The following is a 16,859-nucleotide window of genomic DNA, read 5'->3' as shown; positions in this document are numbered from 1 at the left end:
AGACCGATATACCACCAGCATTTATCGGAATAGCGGTTAGCGCATGGCTGATTTGATTCTTTACACTTGCAATTTAAGATATTATACGAAAATTTTGTTTTCTTTCTGCCCTAAGAAATTTAGTGCATATGTGGACCGAAAAGTTTGATTGCTGTTCAGAGTTAACGTGCACTTTGTGTGCCGCGTTTTCTCAAAAGGCTCGTGATGTGGCGATATGAAGTACTTGCGTCCGAAAGAAGTTTGGAGGTAGGTAGCCAATAATCATTGTTAACGAAAAATGATAACGGTGCTGAAAAGTGTCCGACCACCATTATCCTGTGAGGAACTTGTAAAAAGAGTTTTATTAAAAGCGTTTTGTTTGAAGCACTTAACGAACACTTACAGAGGTACTGTAAACGTCAATTTTTTGGCATTTGTTTGTACTAGATAAAACAGAAAACAGATAGCTTTCGTTATATAAATATATAATATATATATATATATATATATATATATATATATATATATATACTCGTTTCACATGCTCTTCCTGATGTATTGGAGACATTCTGATATCATATGTCGCTAACGATTGGAAAAAAACTAGTAGTTTGATATCTTCCCTGACCGCTCCAAGCAGGTTGAAACATGCATTCGATGTGCCACCTTGAAAGGACAACATCCAGACAGGTATACGGACTGGATAGTGCCTGAAAATATATATTAGCGAGAAGCCTTGTCAGCTTTGAGTAGGCAGTGTTGTTCAGTTGCTGATTTTCGCGCATTGCCGGGTGGCAGCATACAACTTAGGTTCTATTGTGCTCCTTTCTTGAAGTTGCCGTTTAACCAGAGGCACACGAGCTTGGACCATGTGATACGCTATACAAAGTTAAGTGCATATAAGCTTGTTTCCATCGACACACCAGTGATCGCCATATGTCAAGGCGTCTGCCATGCCATAATAACTATTTAAGCCCCTCGGCAACACCTCGGCCTGCCGCTTCACGTATTGGCCATCATCAATCACATTGACAGCATGTGAAGTCTTCCATCGATGTTGTGTCTGCCAAGCTCTTACATCTGGACCATCGGAGAGGAAAATCACACCGTTTGTGAGCTTATTGTAGATAATCTGTCTGGCCTGTCGCGGATGAACAGTCATCGTATTCTTTTGCCGACTGCAGCAGTGCCAGCTGGTGGTTCTTGAGTCCCCTGAAGGGGAGCTTCTTTGCTCTTCATTGTTATCGCCAGTTTCCATTGCCACAAGAAGGTTATTCAAGTCCAAACTTCGCCGGGTCGCCCGCGGTTCTGAACCGAACCGTGCACCTCGTGTGCGGCTTAGTTATAGTTGCGCTTTCTAAGAATCAAGTCCGACTTTGCGCCGGAATAGTGACCTCATGAGCGGTCTTGAAGCAGTTCCAGCGTTTTGATTGGATGGATTTTCGGGATCAGAGCCCACGCTAAGCAGGGCTTGTTACGTGAGCCCTGAGCCCACCATCAGGTCGTGAAAGTTCAGGCCAATGCAGAATTTGGTACCGAAAGGTTAAATACCGCAATACTGGTCACGGTCCGCTCCGGCCTCTGACCTCGTCTTACCGTGAGCGGTCGCTAGCGCCGGCCGCAGGCGATCCCAGCCAGGGGCAGATATCTGGCGCTGAAGCGGCTCGAACCCACGCGCTCCGCCACGGCTATGCTGGGAGGCGGGCGCGGGGTTTATCGACTTAACGCGGAGAGAGTGGTCTTATGGGCTGCTTGGAAGGGTTAATCGATTTGAGTCACATGAAGCGCGTTTCTCCGATAAATTGTATTTTGTGGAGGACGTGGCCAAGTTACGACAGTCAAATCAACATGCGTCATGCCATAGCCAAAACTGCAAAAATCCTGCCCCAGCGGAGAATCCGTCCGTTGGTGGACAGCTGTCGATGCGGCGCTCTAACCACTACTGCGCCGGCAGGCAAGGCGGGCCGGAAGCTGGACGAGGTGAAGGACCGGTACGTGAAAGCTTGCCGCCGCCTGCACAACGCGCACAACGAGTACGTGCTGCTGCTGCTGGAGGCGAGCCAGTACGAGCGCGACTTCCGCACCGTGCTGCTGCCGGCGCTGCTGGAGTACCAGCAGCTGGTGCAGGAGGACATGGTGGAACGCTGGTGAGTCTTCGGCGCCCGTCTGGAGCGTCAGCAGGCAGTGATGTGGAGGCATGGGGAAAGATCGATGGTAGACCGGGGACGGCGGAGGAAGGAGGAAATGCCCAAAGAGCTTTGTGTTGAGAAGTGTTCGTCGTTGTTCCGTGCAACCTCTGGTTGTTATTCGTTGTAACGTCACAGAAACGCAGGTTACATTGGTCGTGATGAAGAGTCTTGGTGGAGGAGGTCGTCTGCTCCAGCCCGCTCGGTATAATTTGTCAACGGACGTTGTGTGGGGACTATAGACTGGCTAACGCGCTATGGGCTCCGTTGACACGCAGCCCGAGGCCCGCGGTAAGTGACCACCGGTGAGACTTAACGGCACGGCCAGCGTAGCTCGCTAGCGATTGGACAACACTAAGTAAGTGAACTATTCAAAGCAGTTTAAAAACTGTCAGGTTAGATTAGCGCCGGCCAGCAGAACAGCCCAGCGCCGCCGCTCCGCAGCTCAGTGCTCCAGGGGGTGCCGCTGGCACGGCTCGGGGTCGTTGAGGTCATTGCTTGCTCCGTTCTCCGGGATAGCTGTCAGCGAACCGTGACGGATACGGCGGTTCCGACCGAGCGAACCGACCCGCGCCCGGCCGTCGCGGCCCCAGAGATCGGCGACCGTGCCGGTCCCAGAGATCGGCGACCGTGTCGGTCCCAGAGATCGGCGACCGTGCCAGTCCCAGAGATCGGTGACAGTGCCAGTCCCGGAGATCGGCGACCGTGCCAGTCCCGGAGATCGGCGACCGTGCCGGTCCCAGAGATCGGCGACCGCGCCGGTCCCAGAGATCGGCGACCGTGCCGGTCCCAGAGATCGGCGACCGTGCCAGTCCCAGAGATCGGCGACCGTGCCAGTCCCAGAGATCGGCGGCCGTGCCGGTCCCAGAGATCGGCAACCGTGCCGGTCCCGGAGATCGGCGACCGTGCCGGTCCCAGAGATCGGCGACCGTGCCAGTCCCAGAGATCGGCGACCGTGCCGGTCCCAGAGATCGGCGACCGTGCCAGTCCCAGAGATCGGCGACCGTGCCAGTCCCAGAGATCGGCGACCGTGCCAGTCCCGGAGATCGGCGACCGTGCCGGTCCCAGAGACCGGCGACCGTGCCAGTTTCAGAGATCGGCGGCCGTGCCGGTCCCAGAGATCGGCGACCGTGCCGGTCCCAGAGATCGGCGGCCGTGCCAGTCCCAGAGATCGGTGACCGTGCCGGTCCCGGAGATCGGTGACAGTGCCAGTCTTAGAGACCGGCAGCCGTATTCGTCCGAAGCATCGGCGGCTGTCGTCCTGAGAGACAGGTGTCCGCATGGGCGCCGGGGATCGCAGGCCGTGCCGGCGCGTCCGTGTCCGCCAGTGAGGCCGGCGCCCGTGTCAGCCGGCGGGGAACGCGGCGAGCAGCGCGTGGCCTCGGCGACTGCCGTCTGACCACCCGGCTGCCAGCTGACGCCGCCCGACCTGAGCTCTGTTTCATAGAGCGGAACTGCAGCTTACGTCTGTTTTGATTTGTGCAGAGTGAACGCACGAACTATAATTTGGATGAACTCGTCATTTTCACTGATTCTTGCTATTCACCAGTCATTTGAAGGGAGTGTTGCACATTTTTAGGGGGTTTTGAATTGAAATAGCCTTCTTGAAGACCTTTCTGTGCTGTTCACAATCCTGCCCCTCTTAAGACTTAGCCTCCCTAGTTTCTCAGCTTCACGCCCGCGAAAACAGGAAGAGTATTTCAAAGTCACCTTGGCATTCATGACGTCATTCAAATCCTGTCATTCGATGAGCCATGCAGCCATCAAGGCCAGAAAGAGATAATTGTCGAGGCTTTCATATCTGGCGTTCGTGGGCGCGATTTCCAGATGTAGCGGCCGTCAATTGGCTCTCAGTCAACGCCGTGCAAGGTACGATGACGTAATCAAACCATGACGCATGGAGGAGCCAGAGCATTGTGCCGTCTAGAGCGGTCTTTTCTTCTAAAAAAGTTTTGTTTCCTCATATCTGATGCTTGCCTCAATATCTTCAGACGTGAAACATTCCCTTTAATGATCGTAATGCCACTGAAACAGCTGCGTGGCCCGGGCAGTCGACCAGCTGCGGCTGACAGTGGGCCATCCAGAACTGCCTCCACCCTGATGTGAAATAGAGCGGTTTCCTGCTCGTCCACTCACACGGTGCGGCCTAGGAATGGCGTAGGACGTGATGCCGCTGGATGAAACTCTCAGCTGGGAGGGGGGGGGGGGAGGGGGCTGAGGGGCGGCAGAGAGGAAGTGGCTGCCCTTCGCGGTACGTGCCGTGCTGCGGTGGCGGCCGCCGCGGAAGGTCGGGAGGCAGCGAGCGGCGGCGGCGGCGACGGCGGCGGCGGCGGCGGCGGCGGCGGCTCGTCAGGCGCCGCTGGCTCCGGACCAGCTCGGCGTCGGCGGCTGGGACGGGTGCAGCTCCCTCGTTTGTTGCTTGTTTATCCGGTTGTCATAGCAGATCAGCGGCGGGCGTCCCTAGTTAATATTCGAGCCGATGCGCTGTGGGGCGCTGGGGCACCATGGCATGTGTGGCGGACATCGCAGGATAGTGGAGACGGTGCATAAAACATCGTTAGGAATTACTGTGGCGCGGCGCTTCGTACAAACAAGGTCCGCCATGTATCGACTTTCCGAGTGGGGCAACAGGGTTGTTTGCGGTTGCCGTGGGTATTTGTGGGAAGTTCCACGTGCCACTGTCAATGTCCTTCGTGTGTCGCAATCACTTGACGTTCTCGACGTCCGAACGATAAATACCGTCGGGTTTTCCGCGTTCCATTCGTGACGCTTCCTTTACTGCCTTACAGTGTGAGCCTGAAGCCAGCGTCGTGCATGATCCGCTCTCGCGACCCTTACCGGCGAGGATCCCAGGCGGCTGGAAAAGTAGCCGTCTGGAAATGTTGGCCCTTCTCCAGCCGTCGATCCGTCCCTCTTTGTTCGCGTCTGCGGCGGACAAATCCGTCGCGTGGCACGAGCTATCCGCGTTCGCCGACTCCGCCGCTGAGCCGACATGAACCGCGACAGGTGCGCCATCATGCGGTCGGCGGCCGAACTGACCAGCTTCAGCACGGACAAGCACCTGGAGATTCAGAAGCGCGTCAATGGCAGCATCTCGGCCATCACCACGGACGGCGAGTACCGCGAGTTCACCGACCGCCACAAGTGAGCGCCCGGGTGCTGCTGAGGGGGCGGGCAAGGGCGGTATCTGCTGCGGCGCGCGCGGGAGGTGTCCTGCTGCTTATGGTGCTGGTGATGCAGCGTTGGTGTTGGTGCGACTGCTGGCGCTGCGTTGCTGCTGCGGGTGCTGTGTACTGTTATTTTTCTGGTGATGCTGATGCCGGTGCTCCTACGTGATGCTGTCGGCTCTGTCACGGGTGGTGCCGTTGTGGTCCAGTCCGCGCTTGTCATTTTTATAGATGTTCGGCCCGCCATCGTGGAAATAGCCGGCGACAGTCTTGTTTCGTGTGTCGTTGGCGATGATGACTGCGCTTCCAGCACTGGCTGCGTGTGACTGGTTCGAGGGCCTCCCAGCTGGCCGTCAGCCGCGCGTTCGGCGGTGTCTCGGGGCCGCTTCGGCGTCGGTCAGGCGCTCGATCGGTGATGGACGGCGGCAACACCCTAACCCGTGCCCGGGCGGTCCGGGCAAGCCGTGTCCGGGCGGTCACATCCGATGCCCGCACCTCACGACGAGCCGGCGTCTGTGTGCCGCCAGATCTCAGCCGCCGCCGCCCGTCAGCTTCCTCTTCGACTACCAGATGATGGAGGAGTACTCGGGCCGCCTGAAGCCCGAGGCGCTGGCCGTCGACGATCTGACGATCGGAAACCTGAGGTCAGCCGAGGTCACGCCGGCTCGGTGCCTTGGTGCTCCTGGCCAGGCGGGGGAGAGGCTGCCAGAGGTGCCCGGTGCAGTTCTCAGCGAGATGTGGCGGCGAGGACGGCGCAGTTTGTGTGGGGCACCAGCACTTACACGGACCAAGACAGGGCCGTAGTACTGCAAAATGGGTTGAGCTGAACAGACGAAACATGAAAAAACTCCCCAAATTACACCCACAACCTAGTTTCTCCCCGGATTCGGCCCACTAATGTCAAAGTTAAGGAGTGGGGGGAGGGAGGGAGGGACTGGAAGGATTCGTGCGAACGCTTTATGACACAGACTCCAAATGCTTACCTCTCATGACCGGAAAAATTTCCGGTGCATCGATCGAACTAATGCTGCGGGTTCCAATGGTATCCGGCCACATTGGCTTAGATTTTAACACCATCTGCATGGTCAACCAACTCACTGCTCCAACGCAGCATAACTTGTCTTGCTGGCATCCAGTATATATATATATATATATATATATATATATATATATATATATATATGTATAGGTATAAAATGGTGAAGAGTACCACCCGTTTCGTCTATCCTTTGGATCACCTAGGTCTTCACAAAACCCCTTGAGGGGGCTTAGATACTGCTGCTGCTTGATGCCCTCGGCTCCCATCTGTGGGGTCGGGGTTCGGATCCCAACTGCGTCATGGGTCTCTGGGGCCTAATATGGCCATTGCGGCCGCTGACACTGCATAGAAGGGCTCGCCAAGACGTGCGCCGTATTCCCATGCCATAAAAGATGCGTCGTATTTCCATGCCGTAAACGTTAACCAGTAGTCACACAAGTGATGCAGACTTCCTGAACAAAAACTGAAGCCCTAGATAAAGCTACCTCATTGATTGCCGTCATTGACGCGAGGATGCATATGCAGAGCGGAGCTTAGCTGTTGCTGACCCCGGATACCAACATTGACTGGCTGGAGGGGTTATGTGTGGCTACTGACTGGGAGGGTCAAAATGCGTCAGGCCGCCACTGAGAACTTCTGGTACACTAACTTTGGGATGATGTCGGTCCTCCTGTAGCCGACTGGGCGCTCCGAACGTGCCGATCCTTGAGGCTGTGTTATGATCGGCTATTGGCGGGTTGTCGTTGGATCCGACTGGCTAACTGGTAGAACCGTGCCGTGGACTCGCGCCGGCGGTGGATAACGATCGGTGTATGAGAGTATGGGTTATGTTCAGCTACTGCCAGGGTGTCGCAAAATGCGACGCGCCTGTCCTTAGACACGGTCGACGAGTTGCCGTACTGTAAGTAAGGCGGAGCTAGCATGTAAGGCGAAGTTATGTTCAGTTACTGGCAGGCTGTCGCAGGATGCGTTCAAACCACCTGTAGAGCCGTCGGAGTCGTTGGCTGGACACCGGTGCGGCGGACGGGCGGTCGTGATTATGTTCAGCTTCTGACTGGGTGGCTGGCGCAGGATGCGACTGGCCGATCTGGAGAGCCGACTGGCGGACGTGCGGAACGTGCTGGCCGAGAAGAGGAAGCAGCTGAGTCAGCACGACGCGGAGGTCGAGAGTCTGAAGAAACAGCAGGACAGCGTCAACCGGTGGGTCAGACAAGACCACCCTCTCCGGCAGCTGGTTACCTTCTATCAGAAGTTCAAAACACCTGCTTACTATTTGACAGTGGTTTTGGTGCTTAATTCAAGGCAAGTTCGGACTTTTTGGTTCCAGCGAAATGTTTCATCGATGTGAAATGGGTGATGGCTTTCTGTTTCCACAGAACGAGTTCCATTCATTCCGATGACCCATGCAACTGAAATTTCCGTGAATTATGACTGATAACGCTCATGTGTTCCGAAGCAACCTTTTGCGTGTGTACGGAAGGAGTGGGGAACGGAAAAGGAATATGACATCTTTGTAGCCATGCGATAATTATGATATGTGACTTTTTTGTTACGCGTACTTTTTATCAGCATGATTACACCCCCTTTTGGCTTCTGCGGCCGCAAAATGTACATTATTTTTGGTGTGAATGATGCTTTGTTTTGCGTTTTACTGCCTTATCTTTTCTTATCACGTATACTAGGTAGCATGCTGATTGACTGGATTGTTTATCTCGCTATAGCATTCGCAGCTGTTCTCGTTGTAAAAAGTCAGCATGTCAGAGCTGTGTGTGCAGAGGGGACCCTCCGGCTCTCAACTGTCCGGCCAGTTCCGGCGAGGCGACTATCTGAGCTGTGCACCTGTTTGTCAGGCTGTTTGTCATTCGCCGAGCCAGCGAGATCCTGCGAAAGGACATCCGCGAGACCCAGTGCACAGAGCAGAAGCTGCAGAAGCTCATCAAGCTGATCAAGACGCCGCTGGACGAGCTCGGTGGCGGCGAGGCGCCCAAGGCGGTGGAGGAGCTCGGCGAGGTCAGCATGCTTCTCCTCTCCCTGCCGCCGCCACCCCTCTTCAGTCTCGTCCGTCCCGTGTGCGACGCTTGGCGTGTGCGCCTGCCGGTCTCTGTAGCAGTAGTCGCCCTGTCAACGCTCCACGCGAGGCAGCACCAGGGCCGGGCTTGGCGTGCCGTCCGTTTTGTCTGCGGTGTCCCCGCGCATGACCTGGCGTGAGCTTCGACGCGCCAGTTTGGGAGCTGTCGCTGCGGCGCTGCTGCCCGCGCGCCGGCCCGGGGCACGCGCTGATCGCATGCCGCGCCCGACCGCAGGGCGCCTGCTCGTCGCTAACCCTGTCCAAGTCGCACCGGATCGTCAACATCATCCGCAAGCCGTTCCACAAGCGGCCGTCGCCGACGCCGAGCCCGACCGGGGCGGGGCCGCCGGGCGCGGCGCCCGCCGGCGACCCGCTGAACGACAGCCTGACCAGCCTGGAGGCGGAGGAGGCGGAGTCGAGCCGGGCGCCGGCGCCGGCCTCCTCGGAGGTCAGCGTGGCCGTTAGTCAGGCCAGCGAGGGCTACCAGACGGTGAGTCGGCGGCGGTCAGGGCGGAGCGCGCGGGCAGGGGAAGCATGGCTGAGGACCCCACAGTCAGAGGACGCCCCGTGTTCGGATGGCACCCCGGGCGGGGACTGGCAGGCGGGGCGGTGGTGGTCCGGCACCGAACCTTACCAGGCGCTCTGCACTACTAACGGCCATAGGCGGAACATTAACGGCCTTAGGCGGGAAATCTAACTTCCTTAGGCGAGACGGTTAACGACCTTAGGCGGGACATGCGGAGCTGGTGTCCCCGGCTGCTCTGGCAAGGGCGCCAGGCGATGGGGGCTTTGCCCCAGTTTAGGCACCATGCCGTTGGTCAGCGACCCGCTTCCTGGCGAGCGGGGCCTGCAGCGACGGCGCATCGCCAAGCTCGGTCGTGTGTCGATCCAGCTTCTGGTGAGATATGCCGTGCGCTTGCCCATTGTGGCCGTCTGTTGGTTGCTTTCTGGCTTGAGCGTGTTTGCTGATCCTCCTTCTTCACGACTTTTGTTCGCGACTTTCCCCCTCACTTACTTCGGTTGCGTATGCAACCGCTGTGACATACTCTCAGAACATGTCGCAGCGCCCTAAGGCCGAGGTGATTCATTAGGCTACCTACAAACAAAACGTTCTTTTGTGCTCTATGCTGTTTACACAGTGTCTGTAAGGTCGTGCTCAATGCTGGTGTCAGCTCTAGTTTTATATTTTGTCACACATGGTAATAATGTCGTTTTCTCGATACTCTCTGCACATGTAGTCATTGCAGATGATTCTTGTGGTAAGTATCGACGCTTTAGCTGTTGCTCTCTGTCGTCTATCTCCATACTACAGGTTTTCCGTTCCTCCGGCAGATGTCGCCGCAGCCGGACCGCCCGCTGGTGGACGAGGACTGGTTCCACGGCGTGCTGCCCCGCGAGGAGGTGGTCCGCCTGCTGGTCAACGACGGCGACTACCTGGTGCGCCAGACCACGCGCAACGAGGAGACCCAGGTGGTGCTCTCGGTGGCCTGGGGCGGCCACAAACACTTCATCGTGCAGACCACCTCGGACGTGAGTGAGACGTGCCGCATCGCGGCCCGCGGCGTCGCCGGGGCGTGTCTGGCCCGAGTTTGGGATCGCTCGTGGGAATGGTGTCAGGTTAGGAACTGTGGTGCCGTCGCCAGGAGTGCGGTCTGCAACCCTCTGGTGTGATAATGTGAGCCACGCCGCCACGCGGCCCGCGGCATCGCCGGACTGTGGCTGGCCGCAGTTATGATTGCTGGTGGGAAGAGGGTCAGGTTAGGAATGGCAGCGCCTTCGTAAGAAGTGCAGCCTGCAGCCCTAGGTGGTGTAATGCATATGCCACTTAGCTGATGTGTTTGAAATGTTTTCGGGTATTTTGTTTAGCGTGGAACTGAATGGGGGTCAACGAAGGTGAAGTAGAAGATTCAGTGGTGTTGAACAGCGTTGCTGGTGTCGGTTGAAATTTTGATTGCATTTCGGCATTGATTAATGTACCATGTAGACCACATACTCAAAAAGAAAATTATGTGCTTAAGATTAACAGCTGCCAAGTAAGCATCCTAAGTGTGGTTTGACACCTAAATTACAGTACAGTACCACCACTAGACCTGTCTGCTGTCCGCTCTGTCCTCCCCCCCCCCCCCCCGTTTGCTGGTGGAATGTGGGGCCTCCGCCGTCGATGCGCCCTTCCCTCCCCCCCCCCCCCCGGCGGGACCTCCGCCGTCGCTGCGCCCGCCCCTCACCGCCCTTGGCCGCCGTCGCAGGGCCAGTTCCGGTTCGAGGGGCCGTCGTTCCCCAGCATCCAGGAGCTGATCGCGTACCAGCACGAGTGCGGCCTGGCCGTGACCAACAAGTCGGGCGCCGTGCTGCGGCAGGCCATACTGCGCGAGCGCTGGGAGCTCAACAACGACGACGTCGAGCTCATCGACAAGATCGGACGGGTGAGGTGCTGTCGGCTGGCCCGGCTGGCCCGGCGCAGCGGCCAAGTGCCGGCTACACGGGGGGTTGTTACGGATCGCGGCTCCTGCCGATGTGGTCTGTCTCGGCTTGTGCGGCCTCGTGCGTGTTGCTGCGTGTTGCTTTTGTCATTGTCTTAGTCGTATTAATTAGCTGTTTTCAGACGATAGCTTGTATTTTGTGCATGCTATTCTGTGTCCGGAAGAGAAAGTGCTGTATTTTGATGGTGTCAATTAAATGAGAAGATATCTTGAAGCGCGCTACAATGCATTGCTGCGATATCTGGGACACCGGCCCGAGGGCCTGGGCTACCATTAAGGTCGCCAACATTTTTTTCGTGACATTTGCCTAAATGCCTATGATTGGGTTGAACTATCCGAATGATTAGTAGATTCAGACCATGATTCAACGCGTCCTCCCAAAGTTCACTTTGGACTGGCCCCGCCCATTTAGCAGGAGAAAATGCACTTGCCTGGTCCATCCCGCCAAATATCCGAGGTGCCTATGGCTGGAGCGTCAGCGCGCTCTAACCCCACCGCGCGCTCCGCCGACCGCCAGGGCAACTTCGGCGACGTGTACAAGGCCCGACTGCACCTGACCAGCGAGCTGGTGGCCGTCAAGACGTGCAAGGTGACGCTGCCCGACGAGCAGAAGCGCAAGTTCCTGCAGGAGGGCCGCATCCTCAAGCAGTACGACCACCCCAACATCGTGCGCTTCATCGGCATCGCAGTGCAGAAGCAGCCCATCATGATCGTCATGGAGCTGGTGCCGGGTGAGTGACGCCGCGAGGCCGACGCCTGGCCGCGGTCGCCGATGTGAGGGACGTCGCGCGTGCGCGGAGAAGGACGCGCCGACGGGCCAGCGGCGATGCGCTCCGGTGAGCGACGCCTGCGTGAGGTGAGGGTTTGCTGTGACGGTTGCCGTTGACGGGCGCCGTTGACGGTTACCGTGACGGTTGACGTTGACGGTTGACAGATTGCGACGTCGGCGGCTGTGTTGACGGGCCGTGACGGCGCTGCCCGCCGCCGGCCGTGTGACGCGCGGTGCTCCGCCGCGTCACGGCGGCCTGTGACGGGGGGTGGTGCCGGCCGGCGCATCCGTGACGAGCCGCCGTGCACCGCCGCGTGCTCCGCCGGTGCACGACCGGTGCCGACGACCGTGTGACGCGTGACGCCGGCGGCGCCTGGCGGCCGTATGATGCATGACGCCGGGCGGTGCGGACGACCGTGTGACGTGTGATGCTGGGCGGCGCTGACGACCGTGTGACGCGTGACGTCGGGCGGCAACCGACGGCCGTGTGATTGTGATGCTGGGCGGCGCTGACGACCGTGTGACGCGTGACGCCGGGCCGGTGCGGACGACCGTGTGACCCGTGACGCCGGGCGGCGCCGACGCCGTGTGACGTGTGACGCGGGCGGCCGCCGACGGTCGTGTGACCGTGACGCCGGGCGGGCGGGCCGACGGCCGTGTGACGCGTGACACCGCGTCTCCGCAGGCGGCTCGCTGCTCAGCTACCTGCGGAGTAAGCAGCTGGGGAGCGCGCTGGACGTGGGCGCGCAGTTGGCCATGTGTAGGGACACGGCAGCCGGCATGGCTTACCTCGAGGGAAAGAACTGCATCCACCGCGACCTGGCCGCCAGGAACTGCCTCGTCGGTGAGTGCCGCCGAGCCGCGGGTCAGAGTCGGCGATGCAGGGCAGCGGGGGCGGCGGCGGCGGGACGGGGAGACAGTCCGGACTGTTGGCATCTGGCCAGTGAGGCTGGCGGTACGCGCTATGGACAGGAATACATGAACACGATTGTATCGATGTGCTTAAAGTCCCCGGGGGTATCGCACGCGGTCATGCTACCTGTGCTCTGTAAACAGCGAACAAAGCCCGACAAGAATTTTCGTTGCGTGGCTGGCTGGGGAAGACGTCATCTCTCTGCAGCCGAGCTGAGCGACTCGTGGATAGGGTTGAGATGTTAGGTTAGCCGTCGCCTCACTGGCAGATAGATCCGTAGGGTGCCTGCCATGAGTTCAGGGCGAATGATATCCTCGGCTTGCGGGGCGGGCCGCACTCTGACCATGCACTGGGACGTCATGACTCCGTCTCGTACCCGCCCCCGTGGTGCGGATCCTCGTCCCTTTGTGCTAGTCCTCGTCCCGCGGTGCGCGCCCTCGTCCAGTGGTGCGAGTCCTCGTCCCGCGGTGCGCGTCCTCGTCCAGTGGTGCAAGGCCTCGTTCCGTTCAGATCGCCCGAGCGGACCCAGACAGCGCCGCCTCGTGCCGGCAGGCATGCACAACATGGTGAAGATATCCGACTTCGGCATGTCGCGTGAGGAGGAGGAGTACATCGTCTCGGACGGCATGAAGCAGATCCCCATCAAGTGGACCGCCCCGGAGGCCCTCAACTACGGTAGGAGTCGGTGCGAGGCGCGGCGCCTCGCCTCCGTTCTGCGGGCACTCGCGGCTGGAATGTCGCGTGGTCGGATGAGTCCTGCTAGGTACGGCTGCTCAGTTGTATGCTAATGTGTGCAGTGGGCGCTGTGTTGCGCACACTAAACATTCAGATGGCGGCTGGCGGACTCACAAAGCTGATGTCCATATTACATCCGAATCATTCTAGAAATGTTTCACAGGTCCTTCCTGTGCACCAGTTTGCGGGTTTCCACAGTTTGTGACCATGTCAGGTACACACGCCGAGATGTGGCGACTGTTTGCCTCTGTTTGCTGAGTTGTGCCGGCTACAGCGGTGGATCGTGACCTCGTTTAGTCACGCACCATGTTTGGTCTCCGGCAGGCAAGTACACCTCGCTCTGCGACGTGTGGAGCTACGGCATACTCAGCTGGGAGATCTTCAGTCGCGGCCAGTCGCCCTACAGCGGGCTCTCCAACACCAAGGCGCGCGAGATGATCGACTCAGGTAATTCATATTAAAACATTCAAGTGTCACTCCGACAAGGCAAGGTGTATGACTTATCTACGTAGATATTTAGGAATAAAGCCGTTGGCAGCACAAACCGCTGAGCTCCCGTAGCGCCGCTGTGACGCGTGTCGTGTGCCTGCACTCAGGGTACCGGATGCCGGCGCCAGATGGCACTCCGGACGCCATGTACAAGCTGATGCTGCGCTGCTGGGAGTACCAGCCGGAGAACCGGCCGCACTTCGCCGAGATCTTCACGCAGGTCAACGGCCTGTTCATGGGCGTGGCCGGGCCGGACGTGCTGCACAACTGACCGTGCCTGGCCTGACCTGACCTGACCTGGATCGGACGGACCTGATCTGGTCTTCTCACCGAAGGAGGCCCGGCCCGCGCACAGCAGACAGGAAGACCAGGGCGGAGCCCACTGTGTCGGCGTCAGTAACGGCCGGAGCTGCCAGCGGTCATCAGTGGCGGCGCTGCGGTGCCTTCACGCTCCCGCGGTCGGGGACGTGGTGCCGGCAGGTCCCGGTGACCAAACGCAGTGCCTCTGTGCTGTGACGCTCCTGAGACCGGCGGCAGACTCACGGCGCCGGGCCTCCGTGGGTGCGGCTATGGGGCGCTCGCACTGTCCTGCCCGGCGGACGGTCCCGGGCCGTCGCAGAGACAGCCCAGTGCGCTGACTAGACTGCCAGTGCGGAGTTGGGCTGAGGTGTGCAGTTCGCTCGTTTTATTTACCTTGGCGCTCGGAGGCGATGCCTAGTCGACCGTTGGTAGCATTTGCGGTGTGGCTGTTTGTTCTGAGTGGCGCGTTTTGTTTACGTTTTGATATGTTTACGCTGCTTTTATTTGTTCAGTGCGACAGTTGTGTGGTGCGCTTACGGGCGGCATGTGCGCATAGTTTATCGAGGCATGTTGTGCCATAGGATCAGCTGAGCGTCGGTGGAGTGGCAATCTGTGAGAATTCTACATCGAATTATATCTACCTAACTGTGCATAATGTAAGGCTTTAACGGCTCCATATCTAGTGGACGCTACCCACTGCGCAATATAGCTGCCTTAACGAACGCGTTACGGTCCGTTCACCCGTTTTCATGAGCTGTTTTTGACGAGTGTTAAAACCGGTGACGTCATAAGAGGGAGGAAACAACATGGCGTGTGTGGAGCGGCGATAGCTGTTGAAAACTATGCCACATTCGCATTCGGCAAGAAACATGCGTTGGCAGATGTGCACCCGACCTCCGTGAAACAACGTCCATGTGGACAAACAGGTGGACACGCGTTTATGGAGTGGGGATCACCCGCCGTATCACGTATGGCCTGTGATGTGAGGTGAACTCTGACCAGTGAACCTCCTTAGGCCCGCCTCCGCTGAACAGTTCGCGTTATGAGGCCCGAATGTCCCGAGCGCTGGCTGCAGTCTCGTTAGGCCCATCGTTAGGCCTGCCTCCGCAGGACAGATCATGTCGTGAGGCCCGAATCTCCCGAACGTTGGCTGCAGTCTCGTTAGGCCCACCTCTGCAGGACAGATCATGTCGTGAGGCCCGAATCTCCCGAACGTTGGCTGCAGTCTCGTCAGCCCCGCAATCTCCGCATAAACATCACGTGTTTTGGGTGTTACAGGGTGTATATGTGTCTGTGCAGCTTTTGAATATATTTTTGAGCCGTGTCCTTTGAAATGTGCACTGTTGCAGCTGGGTTACCGCTCAGGATTTTGCACTCTATGTGCATACCACATACCGCAGGGAAGTACTTAATAACTGTACCCTTCTCTCTCTTTTCTCATTCTCATTTCCCTGCTGCCTCGCACCGCGCGGGCTGATCTTTATTCTGAACACAACTTGTATTCTTCAAGTAATGTCGAAGAATGAGACTAGCTTTGAAAGCCGCAAAAGCCAATGACGTGCATGTGGTGCGTCTGTCTAGGGATGTACGTCTCGCCAGCAAATAAAAACGCGATAAAAGGGTCGCGGGCGCCACCGAAATTGCGCAGCGCTGGCACGTAAGTTGGTGGCGCTGGCGATTCAGGCAAGGAAAATAAAGCTACTGTGAGGAAAGATGCGGAAAACTTGGCCTTCGGAACTTCTGGTACTTCTGAAGATGAATGGGAGTGGTGAAGTAATTCTTAGCAGAATCATCTGAAATGGATTGATCACCTAGCAAACTACTTTCCAGGTGCTTTATGTTTCACAAATATCTGCACAACGCAGGTGCCAATGTACTGGTGACGACACGAACGAGGATTCGTGTGACATAATGCTGCTGCCCCGAGACGCTGCCCCAGCGTTTATCGGACCTTGTTTAACTTTTTAGGCATATCTACCGATGCAAAGACGGGGTGCGTTTTATGCTATATAATTGAAAGCGAACAGGAGTACACGGCAAAACCAGTTCATAGGCGCAGTTCATCATCACTCGGGCCGCAGCGATATACGTTGGGAACGGGCCTCGACATGTAAGATGCAAGCTCGCTTTTTCTCGTATGGGGCGGTTAAAAGCTATCTATCTCTTTTGGCCTCGTTATGAGAATGCGTGCCAACAAACACGTGTGCATATGCAATCTGCATGCTGGGGCGTGAATTCAGCGTGGAACGTAAGCTGGCGGGTATAGTGATGTCTTTGGACCATGATCGCTAATCTTAGGCTTCATCGCTGTCATTCGCAAGCAGCCAGCACCAAGGGCGTATCTAAAACGCTGCCGGGGGGGGGGGGGAATACGTTGGTTGCCTTGGGAGGATTAAAGTACCAAAAGATGTCCTGAAGTTTCAGAAAGCATCGTATTTCTTTTCTGTTTACCTCAAGGGGTGTTGTAACACGTGCTTACATTTTTATTAAGTTCAGACGTGTTATTTTGTTCTAACCTTAGCCGTCTTGGGGCTCTGGGTTCGCCCTAGGTGTCCAACTATGCATGTCCACTCGGAGGCTATCGTCTACTCCGGACACGACACCCCGTCACCTGCTTACTCCTACGCTGACCCTGACCTCGGTCCGCCTCCGCCTCCTCCTCAGACCCCGTCCGTCCGAGCGCGACCCCCACACCGTCGGCGCCGGTCACGCGGCGTCGCTGACCACCCGGACC

General features: G+C 57.6%; 1 protein-coding gene across 4 annotated transcripts in view; it reads left to right on the top strand.

The window, feature by feature from the left end:
* The window catches only part of LOC119098552 (tyrosine-protein kinase Fer), a 38,195-nt gene extending 22,752 nt beyond the window's left edge, over window positions 1–15,443 (top strand). For 3 of the 4 annotated variants that reach the window (XM_037221514.1, XM_037221515.1, XM_037221513.1), the window contains exons 5-17: window positions 1,934–2,126; window positions 5,172–5,309; window positions 5,860–5,976; window positions 7,443–7,571; window positions 8,222–8,381; window positions 8,675–8,929; window positions 9,772–9,969; window positions 10,686–10,862; window positions 11,437–11,650; window positions 12,374–12,532; window positions 13,154–13,276; window positions 13,661–13,783; window positions 13,933–15,443. In XM_037221514.1, the coding sequence (XP_037077409.1) occupies window positions 1,934–2,126; window positions 5,172–5,309; window positions 5,860–5,976; window positions 7,443–7,571; window positions 8,222–8,381; window positions 8,675–8,929; window positions 9,772–9,969; window positions 10,686–10,862; window positions 11,437–11,650; window positions 12,374–12,532; window positions 13,154–13,276; window positions 13,661–13,783; window positions 13,933–14,096 (2,150 nt within the window). In that variant the 3' untranslated portion in view covers window positions 14,097–15,443. The remainder of the gene's footprint in view (window positions 1–1,933; window positions 2,127–5,171; window positions 5,310–5,859; window positions 5,977–7,442; window positions 7,572–8,221; window positions 8,382–8,674; window positions 8,930–9,771; window positions 9,970–10,685; window positions 10,863–11,436; window positions 11,651–12,373; window positions 12,533–13,153; window positions 13,277–13,660; window positions 13,784–13,932) is intronic. The other variant, XM_037221516.1, reaches the window with a different exon arrangement.
* The last annotated feature ends 1,416 nt before the right edge of the window (window positions 15,444–16,859 follow it).

This window comes from Pollicipes pollicipes, unplaced genomic scaffold (genome assembly GCF_011947565.3).
Source record: "Pollicipes pollicipes isolate AB1234 unplaced genomic scaffold, Ppol_2.1 Scaffold_4740;HRSCAF=5597_pilon_pilon_pilon, whole genome shotgun sequence".
Lineage (NCBI taxonomy): Eukaryota > Metazoa > Arthropoda > Thecostraca > Pollicipedomorpha > Pollicipedidae > Pollicipes > Pollicipes pollicipes.
Note: the sequence above shows the minus strand (reverse complement) of the source record. Positions and strands in the feature narration are given on the sequence as shown.